The following is a 13,024-nucleotide window of genomic DNA, read 5'->3' as shown; positions in this document are numbered from 1 at the left end:
TCAGCCTTGGACGCGTCCAAAACATATGGACATGATTCACAGGACACCCGCACCTATCCTCCACCTCCTCAAAGAACCTGCTCATCTAGGCCACAGTCATGTGTGCCCTGTGGACCACCTTGAACTGGATCATGCTGAGCCTGGCATATGACGAGGATGCATTAACTCTCCTCAGGGCCTCGCCCCATAACCCGGCCTCCAACTCCCCACCCTCCAGCTCCTCTTCCCACTTTCTCTTCACCTCCCCAATTGGGGCCCCCTCCCACCATCAGCTCCTTATAGATCTCTGGGACCTTCCCTTCTCCCACTCCTGTTCTTGACACCACCTTATCCTGTAGCCCCTGGAGCAGCAGGTGCGGGTAGGTCGAAACCTGCCTCCACACAAAATCTCTCACCTGCAGATACTGGAACCCATTGGCCCTGGCAACTCAAACTCCTCCTCCAGCTTCTCCAGGCTCGGGAAACCCTGATCAATAAATAGATCCCAAATCTCTCGATCCCCGCCCACTGCCAGCTCCGAAACCCCACCGTCCAGCCTCCCCGGAGTGAACCAGTGGTTATCACATATCGGTGCCCACACCAACACCCCTCTAACCCCATGTGCTGCCTCCACTGTCCCCAAGCCCTCAGGACTGCCACCACTACAGGGCTTGTGGAGTACCGAGCCAGCGAGAATGGCAGAAGTGCCATTAACAGTGCCCCCAAACTCGTGTCCTTACATGAGGCCGCCTCCACCCGCTCCCACCGACCCTTCCCCCACTACCCACTTCCTGACCATCGCAATATTCGCCGCCCAGTATTAGTTAATAAAATTCAGGAGTACCAGCACCCTCCACCCAAACCCTCAAGCCCCCGCTCCAGCAGCACCTTTTCACCCGCGGGGTTTTCCCCAAACAAATCCCGAGAACTCTGCATTCACCTTTTTGAAGAACGCCTTGGGACTAAAAATTGGGAGGCTCTGGAAAACAAACAGAAACCAATGGAGGACCGTCATTTTAATTGTCTGTACCCGCCCCGCAAATGACAACGGGAGCGGGTCCCACCTCCGAAAGTCCCCCCACATCTGATCTACCAGCTGCCCCAAATTCAGTTTATGCAGCTGCTCCCAGTCCCGCACCACCTGGATACCCAAATACCGACAGCTACCTCCCACCACCTTGAACAGCATCTCACCCAATCTTTTCTCCTGTCCCGTCGCCTGGATCGCAAAGACCTCACTGTCATGATATTCAAACACACACATCATGATGGACACACTAACAGGCAAATCAGAGTACACAACACCACAACCAATCACAGACAAGAACACCAACCACATAAAAAGCACGAGCACGACACCTGGTGGTCAGTAGGTCTGGGGAGAAGGGAACAAGAAAGAGCTGTTAAAACATCACAAGCAGGGAACCCCCACGTGCAGAGTGCAAAGACCAAACTGTAAATAGTAAGTTTAAATAAAATAGCGTTGTACCATATACAACCGTGTTGGCTCATCTGTGTGTCAGAACACCCAACACCACATGGTACAGGAGTGGATCGATACCTGCCTACTAACCTGCCATTCTGGACATGGACCACACCGACAAACCGCAGCCGATGCAAGTCGCGGGGAACCTAGGTACCAACTGGAAGCTCTACAGGCAGCGATTTGACCTGTACATCCGTGCCACCGAAAAACAGAATGCCTCGGATGACACGAAGATTGCAATGCTCCTCTTCTACGCAGGTCAGCACGCCACCAACGTCTTCAACTCACTGGTGTTCGAAGAAGGCGAAAACCAATCCAAATATGACACGGTCATCCTCAAACTGGACCAGCACTTTCAAGTTGAAGTAAATGAAAGTTTTGAAAGATACCTCTTTCAGCAACGCCTGCAAGGTAAGGAGGAGCTTTTTCATCCCTTCTTGACGCACCTCCGGATTCTAGCGCAGTCCTGCGGTTACGGCACCACCACAGAGTCCATGATCAGGGACCAGATTGTTTTTGGCGTTGCCTCTAGTGGCCTACGCCAGCAGCTTCTTAAAATGAAAAGCCTCACCTTAGCGTCTGCTGTGGAAGCCTGTGTCCTCCACGAAAATGCTACCTGCCGTTTTGCCCGATTTCAGGCGTCCGAGTTGGCACGGAGGGGGTCCCCAGCCGTCGAATCGGCAAGCCAGGCCGCCCACGACGTCGAACGCATCCAGGCCGTCGATTACTTCCCGACCCACGGCCCGGACGACAGCGGCCGCTTCCCGCGCTTTTCGCGGTCTCCCGCGCAGGTGCGCGCCAAAAATAACGGCCACAACGAGGGACGCACTGCGCAGGCGCGCCCACCGCAAGATCGCACTGCGCATGCGCAGTGGCGCAACGAACGCCGTGACGTCATGACGTGCGGCAATTGTGGAGCTCTACATTTAAAAGGGCAATGTCCTGCAAAAAACCGACAGTGCCTCAGATGTGGCAAGATGGGCCACTACGCAGCCCACTGTCGTTCGGCTCAACCCATGGATCCGGCGCATCCTCGACAATCTCGCAGACAAGTCAGGACCGTCCAGCCCACGCATCAAGACTTCCAGTTAAGTGATGCAGATGACCAGGATGCCTTCCGCGTTTCCGTCATTGATGTCAACAAGGTCAATGCCATCAATCCAGCCGATGAGTGGTGTGCCACCCTGACGGTCAACCCGAACTCGTCGCAAGCCCATTAGACTGGACTTATAATACCGTTCATATGTTTAACAAGTTGCACAATTTTACATGATAACCTGTTGTTGTTTATCGTTCCAGATGTCGTCTGACTGGACAACTGTTCAAGTTTTTTTTTTCTTCTTCTCTCGTTCGCATTTATGTTATGTTATGGTACAACTTGGTTCATGTGACGCACCCGACATCGCCCCATGTACATAGTTCTGTCATATGCACATGCTGCACACGACACACACACACTCTTAGATGCACTCACGACACGATCATATTTATTACCACGTAGGCACATATCTTTGTAAAAAGGGGGGATGTCATGATATTCAAACACACACTTCATGATGGACACACTAACAGGCAAATCAGAGTACACAACACCACAACCAATCACAGACAAGAACACCAACCACATAAAAAGCACGAGCACGACACCTGGTGGTCAGTAGGTCTGGGGAGAAGGGAACAAGAAAGAGCTGTTAAAACATCACAAGCAGGGAACCCCCACGTGCAGAGTGCAAAGACCAAACTGTAAATAGTAAGTTTAAATAAAATAGCGTTGTACCATATACAACCGTGTTGGCTCATCTGTGTGTCAGAACACCCAACACCACACTCACTATTACCCAAATTCAATTTGTATCCCGAAAACCAACCGAGTTCCTCTAATATCCCCATAATCCCTCCAATTCCCCCCAGCAGGTCCGATATGTACAGGAGCAAATCGTCTGCCACCAGCTTTATAGCCAAGGTAAACAGCAGTGGAGAAAGTGGACATCCCTGCCTCATCCCCGGTACAACTGAAGTAGTCCGAACTCACCCGATTTGTCCGCACACTCGCCACCGGTGCCTGGTATAGCAACTGAACTCAATCCACAAGTCCCTGCCAAAACCCAAATCGCCCCAGAACCTCGCACCCCTCTGGAGGCATCATAATTACATTAAGCAACCTCCTAATGTTGGTCGCCAAGTGCCGTCCCTTTACAAACCCCGTCTGGTCCTCCCCTATTACCCCTGGGATGCAGTCCACAATCCTTGTGGCCAGGATCTTCGCCAATAGTTTGGCATCTACATTTAACAGGGAGATCGGTATGGCGCTGAGGTCCCAGGTTCGATCCCGGCTCTGGGTCACTGTCCGTGTGGAGTTTGCACATTCTCCCCGTGTTTGCGTGGGTTTCGCCCCCACAACCCAAAAGATGTGCAGGGTAGGTGGATTGGCCACGCTAAATTGCCCCTTAATTGGAAAAAATGAATTGGGTATGCTAAATTAAAAAAAAAAAACAGGGAGATCGGCCTGTACGATCCACAATTTTCCAGATCCTTATTCCGTTTTAAGATGAGGGAGATCGACGCCTGTGACAACATCGGGGGGGCGGGGCGGGGGGGGGGCGGGCGGGGCACTCCCAACTCCTTCGCGTCATTGAAGGCCCTTACCAGCAGCTGTCCCAGAACCCCCGAGAACCTCTTATAGAATTCCACCAGTTACCCGTTCGGTCCTGGGGCCTTACCCACTTGCATCGCCTCCAACCCCTCTGCCACTTCTACAAACCCAATTGGGACCCCCAAGCCCTCCACCAGCTCCTCATCAACCTTCGGGAACTCCAGCCCTCCCAGAAACCTTCTCATCCCCTCTTCCCAGGCTAGGGGTTCCGACTTATCCAATTTGCTATTGAACTCCCTAAACACCCCATTCACCCCCGGCTGGACCATGACCGTATTCCCTCCTGTGTCCTTCACTTTCCCAATTTCTCTCGCCGCCTCCTGCTTCCTCAACTGATGCGCTAACATCCTGCTCGCTTTCTCCCCATACTCGTATACCGCCCCTCTCACCCTTCGCAACTGCCCAACCGCCTTACCCATAATTATCAGCCCCAAACTCCATTTGCAGCCTCTGGTGTTCCTTTAACTATCCTTCCTCCGGGGCCTCTGCATATCTCCTGTCCCCCTGCAGGATTTCCTCCACTAGCCTTTCTGTCTCCAACCACTCAGCCTTCTCCCTGTGTGACCGAATCAAAATAAACTCCCAGTGGGGATGATTTTCTTGCAGGAGTTGCATAGGTTATTCTTGAAGACTCTCCTTTGACAAAGTGTCATCTGGATTCGAAACGTTAGCTCTTTTCTCTCCCTACAGATGCTGCCAGTCCTGCTGAGATTTTCCAGCATTGTCTTTTTGGTTTCAGATTCCAGCATCCGCAGTAATTTGCTTTTAAGAACATGTGTGCCATGTTCAATATGCTCGGCTACATTTTCCATGTCCAAGTGGAGGGAGGACATTGATCAAAGCACAAAATGGTACCACTATACATAAAGCTGCTCTTTTACAGCATGTGTTGGTTCAAGTTCTGTTCCTGATACTTTTGCAAAATTGGGTAAATACAGACTGGGCCATGTAGACAGTTGGTAGAAATAGCTGATGTTTTTGAACAGTGTTGTTGAGTTATTTTCAAATGATATCTGAACCACTTTAAAATTGTGCGGTCTCATTTTAAAAAAATACACCATTTTTTTTTTCCAATTAAGGGGAAATTTAGCGTGGCCAATCCACATACCCAGCACATCTTTTTGGGGAGTGGGGATGAGACCCAGGCAGACATGGGAAAAATGTGCAAACTCCACACGGACAGTGACCCGGGCCGGGATCGAACCCGGCTCCATGGCGCCATGAGACCACAGAGCTAACCACTGCGCCATCATGCTGCCCGAAATTGTGCTGACTCATTGGTGATAACTCTGTGTTTGCTCATTTTGAATTCTTTATGTATTTGAGCAACTGTTAAAACAAAAGCTGCTGAAAACATTTTTCTCACTACATTGTGTGACCTACATTTTCAGTCCTGGCTACTTTGCTGTATTCTCACCCTGTGTCCACCCAAATTCCATTTGGTAAATATGTTTGCACTACTGTTCAAGCATTAACCTGCAGAATCTACTAGCTCACAACGATGATTACTTAAACTAATCAAAAATAAGAAATGTGAAATGCATTTAGAGTTCTTGGTACATATTTTTAGTCTACCAAATAAAACTTCCTTGAATTTATTATTAACCTTAAAATTTCTTTTTGATTACACAGATAGGTTGCCATGAGAAACTGGAACAGAAGGGGGTTATTTTTTGATTTTTCCCAATGGAAAATATAGTACAAAACTATCCTAAAGCTATATTGTCAATGTAGCATTACATTTAAGTGTTATCAGATAATTGCAACTTATACCAAAGTTTAAACAGCTTTCTTTGTTTTTGAGTCAATGCAGCAAATGATTTTAACAATAAAGTGGTGGGGCAACACATTTATCGCATCAGTGGGAACAGAAGTAGTTTATAGTAGTGTTTGTGCTGTAGCTGAACTAATATTAGGGCATTTTTCAGATTGTCACAAATGCACATGCATCATGCAATTATGCAGTATTTCAACAGTGCAAATTATTTATGCTGACAATGGTTAATTACAATTGAAGCAAAGTAGTTTTGGTACAACGGTTTGGGGAGAGTGCAGGTTTGCTCTGGCGAAGTGATGGGACAGATGCAGGCAGCTAAATGACTACCTTCTGTTACTGTAGACTTCAATGGTTTAAATTTCTTACTGGACTTTAAATATGAATCCGCCCATAAAAAAATAGAAAGATAAAAGTATTAATTCCAAATTTTAGGAAACTTTCTCAAGGATTCTAACTTTAGCTGCAAACAAGAGCACCTTCAGGAATGCATAGTAGCATAGCAGGAGTCATTATAATACATGTCTCTTGATGGCGGACTCCAGTTGAACAAAATTAAGTGCCACTTTGTGGTAAACACCACTGATCATACACTACATGTATTACGGTACTGCCATTGTACTCCAGTCATTACAGTAAATCCCGGCCTGCTGGCTCCACCCAGCAGGCTCTGTATAAAAGTGTACGCTCTCCTGCACTGCCCCATTCTTGGTTCCAGCTGCAGGAGGCTTAACATCGAGCATAATAAAGCCTCAATAGTTCACCATTCGTCTCGTAGTCATTGATGGTACATCAATTTATTGTGCTAGAATTTTGAAAATGAACGTCTTACTCAAGCCGGATCGCCTGGAACTGAACCCTCACACAGCCGATGCCACAGCGACTTTCGGGCACTGGCAACCCTGCTTTGAAGGATATCTCGGAGCATCCACAGAAGTCTTCTCAGATCCACAGAAGCTCCAACTACTCTACACACAGGTGAGCCCACAAGTTTTCCTCCTCATTCGGACGTTCCCACTTACACGGAGGCGATAGAACTACTGAAAGGACAGTATATCAGGACTGTAAATCAGGTGTTCGCCAGGCACCTCCTGGCCACGAGACGGCAACTCCCAGGGGAGTCTCAGGACGATTTCCTGCGTGCCTTGCGGATGCTTGGCAGAAACTGTAGTTGCCAGGTGGTGTCGGCAGTCCAACACACGGAACTGCTGATCAGAGACGCCTATGTCACGGGCATTAAGTCCAATTACGTCAGCCAGCAATTATTAGAAGCGGGTACACTCGGCCTCACAGAGACAGTACAGCTCACTAACTCCTTAGAAGTGGCCTCCCGCAATCTGTAGTCCTACACCTCCAACCGCGCGGCACCCTCATGGGCGTCATGGGCCCCACCATCATCCGACCCGGGTGCACTGCAAGCCTGCGCCGCACGGCAGCCAGCTAACTCCGGAGGCCCCAAATGCTATTTTTGTGGCCAGAACAAGCACCCCAGACAACGCTGCCCGGCACGGAGCGCGACCTGAAACGGGTGTGGCAAGAAGGGCCACTTCGTCACCGCTTGCCAGCCCCAATCGATCGCTGCCATTTCTAGGCCCAGCATCACTACCGCTACACCTCCCATGTGCGATCCAGGGGCGCCATCTTCTTCGGCGCCCGCCACGTGCTGCCTGTGGGCACCGCCATCTTGGATGTCGCCCGCCATGTGCGCCCCGTGGGCGCCGCCATCTTTGGCGCCATCTTGGAACGCACCCCAGGACCCCTGCGCGCCTGGCTGTACGCTGGCCGCCGATACCTCCGCCACCGCCGATCGGCCCTCCCACCAACTTCCGCAGCTCACCTCCATCACCCTCGATCAGTTTCGGCTTCGCAACCTCGCGACTGCTACAACGACCGTACGGATCAACGGGCACGAGACGACCTGCCTCTTCGACTCCGGGAGCACGGAGAGTTTCATCCACCCAGCTACGGTAAGGCGCTGCTCCCTCCCGGTTCTCCCGTCACCCAGAAAATCTCCCTGGCCTCCAGATCCCATTCCGTACAGATCCGGGGGTACTGCATCGCGACCCTCCCCATACAGGGCGTAGAGTACAGTAACTTCAGACTCTATGTCCTCCCCCATCTCTGCGCTGCCCTGTTACTGGGTCTCAATTTCCAGTGCCACCTCCAGAGCCTTACTCTGAAGTTCGGTGGACCCCTGCACCCCCCTCACCGTCTGTGGCTTCACGACCCTTAAGATCGATCCACCCTCACTCTTCGCGAACCTCACCCCGGACTGTAAGCCCGTCGCCATGAGGAGCTGACAGTACAGTGCCCAAGACAGGACCTTTATCAGGTCGGAAGTCCAACGGCTTCTGCGGGAGGGGATCATTGAGGCCAGTAACAGCCCCTGGAGAGCTCAAGTGGTGGTAGTTAAGACTAGGGAGAAACACGGGATGGTCATCGACTACAGTCAGACGATCAACCGGTACACGCAGCTCGATGCGTACCCCCTTCCGCGCATATCTGACATGGTAAACCAGATTGCGCAGTGTCGAGTCTTCTCCACAGTTGACTTGAAATCCGCATACCACCAGCTCCCCATCCGCCCGGAGGACCGTCAATACACTGCATTTGAAGCAGATGGCCGCCTCTACCATTTCCTTAGGGTTCCCTTCGGCGTCACCAATGGGATCTCGGTCTTCCAGCGCGAGATGGACCAAATAGTTGACCAGTACAGGTTGCGGGCCACGTTCTCGTATCTGGATAACGTCACCATCTGCGGCCACGACCAGCAGGACCACGACACGAATCTCCAGAAATTCCTCCACACCGCTAAACTCCTTAACCTTACCTATAATAAGGAGAAATGCGTTTTCCGCACAACCCGCTTAGCTATTCTTGGCTACGTTGTGGAAAATGGAGTCCTAGGGCCCGACCCAGACAGCATGTGCCCCCTCCTGGAACTCCCCCTCCCACACTGTCCCAAGGCTTTGAAGCGATGCCTGGGATTCTTCTCATATTACGCCCAGTGGGTCCCTAATTATGCAGCCAAGGCCCGCCCACTCATCAAGTCCACCATTTTCCCCGACGGCTGAGGCCCGCCAGGCCTTCAACCACATCAAGGCACACATTGCCAAAGCCACGATGCACGCAGTCGACGAGTTCCTCCCATTTCAAGTGGAGAGCGACGCATCGGACGTGGCTCTGGCTGCCACCCTCAACCAGGCGGGCAGACCCGTGGCCTTCTTCTCCCGCACCCTCCATGCCTCAGAAATTCGGCACTCCTCTGTCGAAAAGGAGGCCCAAGCCATTGTGGAAACTGTGCGACATTGGAGGCATTACCTGGCCGGCAGGCGATTTATTCTCCTCACTGACCAACGGTTAGTTGCCTTCATGTTTAGTAACGCACAGCGGGGCAAGATTAAGAACGACAAGGTCTTGAGGTGGAGGATCAAACTCTCCACCTATAACTACGAGATCTTGTATCGCCCTGGGAAGCTCAATGAGCCCCCAGATGCCCTATCCCGCGGTACATGTGCCAGCGCACAAGTAGACCGACTTCGGGCTCTCCACAACGACCTCTGTCACGCGGGGGTCACCCGGTTCTTCCACTTTATCAAGGCCCGCAACCTGCCCTACTCCATCGAGGAGGTCAGGACCGTGACCAGGGACTGCCAGGTCTGCGCGGAGTGCAAACCACACTTCTACCGGCCGGACAGAGCATTTCTGGTGAAGGCCTCCCGCCCCTTTGGGCGCCCCAGCATCGACTTCAAACGGCACCTCCCCTCCACTGACCGCAACGTGTTCTTTCTCAATATCATTGATGAGTACTCCCATTTCCCTTTCGCCAGCCCATGCCCTGACATGATTTCTACCACTGTCATCAAGGCCCTACACAGTATCTTCACTTTGTTCGGTTTCCCCACCTACATCCATAGTGATCGGGGATCCTCCTTCATGAGCGATGAGCTGCGTCAGTTCCTGCTCAGCAAAGGCATCGCCTCGAGCAGGACGACCAGGTACAACCCCCGGGGAAACGGACAGGTGGAGAGGGAGAACGCGACGGTCTGGAAGGCCATCCTGCTGGCCCTTCGGTCTAAGAGTCTCCCAGTCTCCCGCTGGCAGGAGGTCCTCCCCGATGCGCTCCACTCTATCCGGTTGCTCTTGTGCACTGCTACCAATGAGACCCCTCACGAAAGTGTGTTTGCCTTCCCTAGGAAGTCCACCTCCGGGTCTCGCTCCCAACCTGGCTGACAGTTCCTGGGCCTATCCTCCTCTGGAAGCAATCGAGGAGCCATAAATCAGACCCTCTCGTCGAAAAAGTCCTCCTCCTCCATGCAAACCCACAGTACACCTACGTGGCGCACCATTACGGGCGACAGGACACAGTCTCCCTCCGGGACCTGGCACCCGCTGGTTCCCCATCTACCATCACCACCGCCCCCAACCTGGTACCGTCCCTCCCCCTCCGGTTGCCACCCCGCCCCTGCGCCGTTCACCCCCCCACCAACGACTATCACCATCACCCCCATCCCGGCAGCCCCCGTCTCCCCACTGGATCCACTACTGGGTGAAGAAGGAGAGGACAACCCGCTCTCGGAGTCGCAGGTACCCACATCGGCGCCCACACCACAGCTGGGACTGAGGCGATCGCGGCGGAGGGTCAAAGCCCCCGACAGACTCGACCTGTAACTTCGCTTCACCCCCGCTGGACTCCTTTTTTAAACAGGGGGTGAATGTGGTAAACACCACTGATCATACACTACATGTATTACGGTACTGCTATTGTACTCCAGTCATTACAGTAAATCCTGGCCTACTGGCTCCACCGAGCAGGCTCTGTATAAAAGTGTACGCTCTTCTGCACTGCCCCCATTCTTGGTTCCAGCTGCAGGAGGCTTAACATCTAGCACAATAAAGCCTCAATAGTTCACCATTCGTCTCGTAGTCATTGATGGTACATCACACTAAAAGGAAACTAAACAAAATTAAAAAGTAAATAAATTGTAATATTATCATCAGTATCTACCTTTCCTCTGTTCCAAGAAATTGAGACGCTGTCTATTTCTGAACAACTTATAGGGGCAGTCGCGAGCCGAGTACCAGCTGGGATTGGTGCTGAAACATTTGCTTGCACCTGATCTATTTGTTCTTCATTTTTCAACTGTTCTCCAATATCATTAACGTGCATCTTTCCTTGAACTGGATGAGTCTCACCATCAGCTGATGAAAGTAATGATTGCCCTGCATCACTCATTGATTCGAGACCTCCATCCTGTAGTTCATCACCTTGACTGGCCTCATTTACTGTGCTTTCATTTATGATCAGATTATTAGAAGTCAGTTCTTCTGTGTCTTCAGGTGCTGAAATACTGTCGTTCTCTGGAGCATTTTCAGGGCCAGAGGTAAACTGAATTTCACCTGGAGGTGATCGATCTGGCTGCATCTCTTCCTCCTGATCAACATTCTTCAGTAGTTCTTGAGGATCCTCAGGCAGTACCTCTGCATCTCCACCCGGGACATCTTCAGTCAGATTCTGTTCACTTTCAGCCATGTTTAATAACTAAATAAAAGAAATGTCACAAATTAGTCAACAGTTCCCCAAATGACAAATCATCAACTTTAGTTGTGCCATTAAAAATCAGTGAGCATGACATAGAATGAGGAAGTAGAGTGATAGAAAATGAAATAAATAAACATTATAGAAGAAATGCATGGGATTTCTGTGTCAGACTGTTGCAGGCTGGGACAATTAGGAGGTCCTAGGTGTGGGATCTGAAGCAGGCAGTGTGAATCATAGAATGATACGCACATAGGAGGGCAATTTGGTCCATCATGCTTGTGCCAGCTCTTTAACAGAGCGTTACAATTAGTTCCAAATCACTGTACTTTCCCCATGGCCCTGCAAATTTCTCTCCAACTTGTTATCTAATTCCCCATTTCAAAATTAGTAAACTTGCTTCTACCACTGTTGAATCCGCCAAATCAGCATGCATGAAACAGTAGGTAGAAAACAATGAGCAAGGTTTATTAGCAATACAATCAAATATTCCTCTCCCCAAAGGGTCTCCCTCCCGGACCGGCACCCAGGTCAGGGTTTTTATACTCGTGAGGGGTCCCATTACCGGGGAAGTTCATATTCCATGAAGGTTACGGGGAAATCGGATTGTCCTTATTCCTTAACTTCTGTGGGGGTTATAACAACCACCCTCTGCAAAACAGTCCAATCCAGATCATAAGAAGTTGCAACATAAATTGTTTTTCTTCATGTCATCTCTGTCTTTGCTTTAAACCTGTCTCTTCTGGTTATTTTATTTTTTGCTATTTAATGTAAGTTGTGGGTGTTAGGTCACTGTTTGCCTGTTAATTTATCTGTACCTCATATTCTAACATTTATGACTAACATAAGATAGATATTGTAAATTGTTTTATCTTTCTGACCTTGCATAGTAAAGTTTATTTTGTGTGGCTTTATTCTCTTAGCAAGTATCTTGGATCTCAAAGTTGTCTACTTTGGGGCTGGTTTAGCACAGAGGGCTAAATAGCTGGCTTGTAATTCAGGACAATGCCAGCAGCGCGGGTTCAATTCCCGTACCGGCCTCCCCGAACAGGCGCCGGAATGTGGCGACTCGGGGCTTTTCACAGTAACTTCATTGAAGCCTACTTGTAACAATAAGTGATTATTATTATATTATTATGAAACAAAATGTTACTTGTCGCTAACTGAATCGTTCCAAACACCTGGGGGCCTGGTCCAAGATTATAACAGCAGTCATTGATGAATGCACCTGGTGGCAGCATGGTAGTGCAGTGCTTAGCACTGCTGCCTCACAGCGCCAAGGATCCGGGTTCGATTCCGGTCCCGGGTCACTATCCGTGTGGAGTTAACACATTCTCCCCGTGTCTGCCCCCCACAACCCAAAGATGCGCTGGGTAGGTGCTATGCTAAATCGCCCCTAATTTGGGAAAAAAAGCAATGGGTATTCTAAATTTAAAAAGAAATTGATGAATGCACCTGTGGGAGCCAGCCCAAAACACAAAATTGAATGGCTGCTCATTCTGACTAGTGTCATCACAGACAAAGTTTACATAATTGCCAGCAATGAGAAACAATCCAGTAGTGACCTGCATTTAAATAAAGTCAACTGGGAAT

General features: G+C 50.2%; 1 protein-coding gene across 1 annotated transcript in view; it reads right to left on the bottom strand.

The window, feature by feature from the left end:
- The window catches only part of cfap251 (cilia and flagella associated protein 251), a 276,809-nt gene that overhangs the window by 250,115 nt on the left and 13,670 nt on the right, over positions 1-13,024 (bottom strand). Inside the window, exon 2 of the mRNA XM_072495300.1 lies at positions 10,901-11,434. Within this exon, the coding sequence (XP_072351401.1) occupies positions 10,901-11,425 (525 nt within the window). The 5' untranslated portion in view covers positions 11,426-11,434. The remainder of the gene's footprint in view (positions 1-10,900; positions 11,435-13,024) is intronic.

Source organism: Scyliorhinus torazame, chromosome 1 (genome assembly GCF_047496885.1).
Source record: "Scyliorhinus torazame isolate Kashiwa2021f chromosome 1, sScyTor2.1, whole genome shotgun sequence".
NCBI classification, from domain to species: Eukaryota; Metazoa; Chordata; class Chondrichthyes; order Carcharhiniformes; family Scyliorhinidae; genus Scyliorhinus; species Scyliorhinus torazame.
The sequence above is the reverse complement of the archived record's forward strand: the minus strand, read 5'-3'. Positions and strand labels throughout refer to the sequence as shown.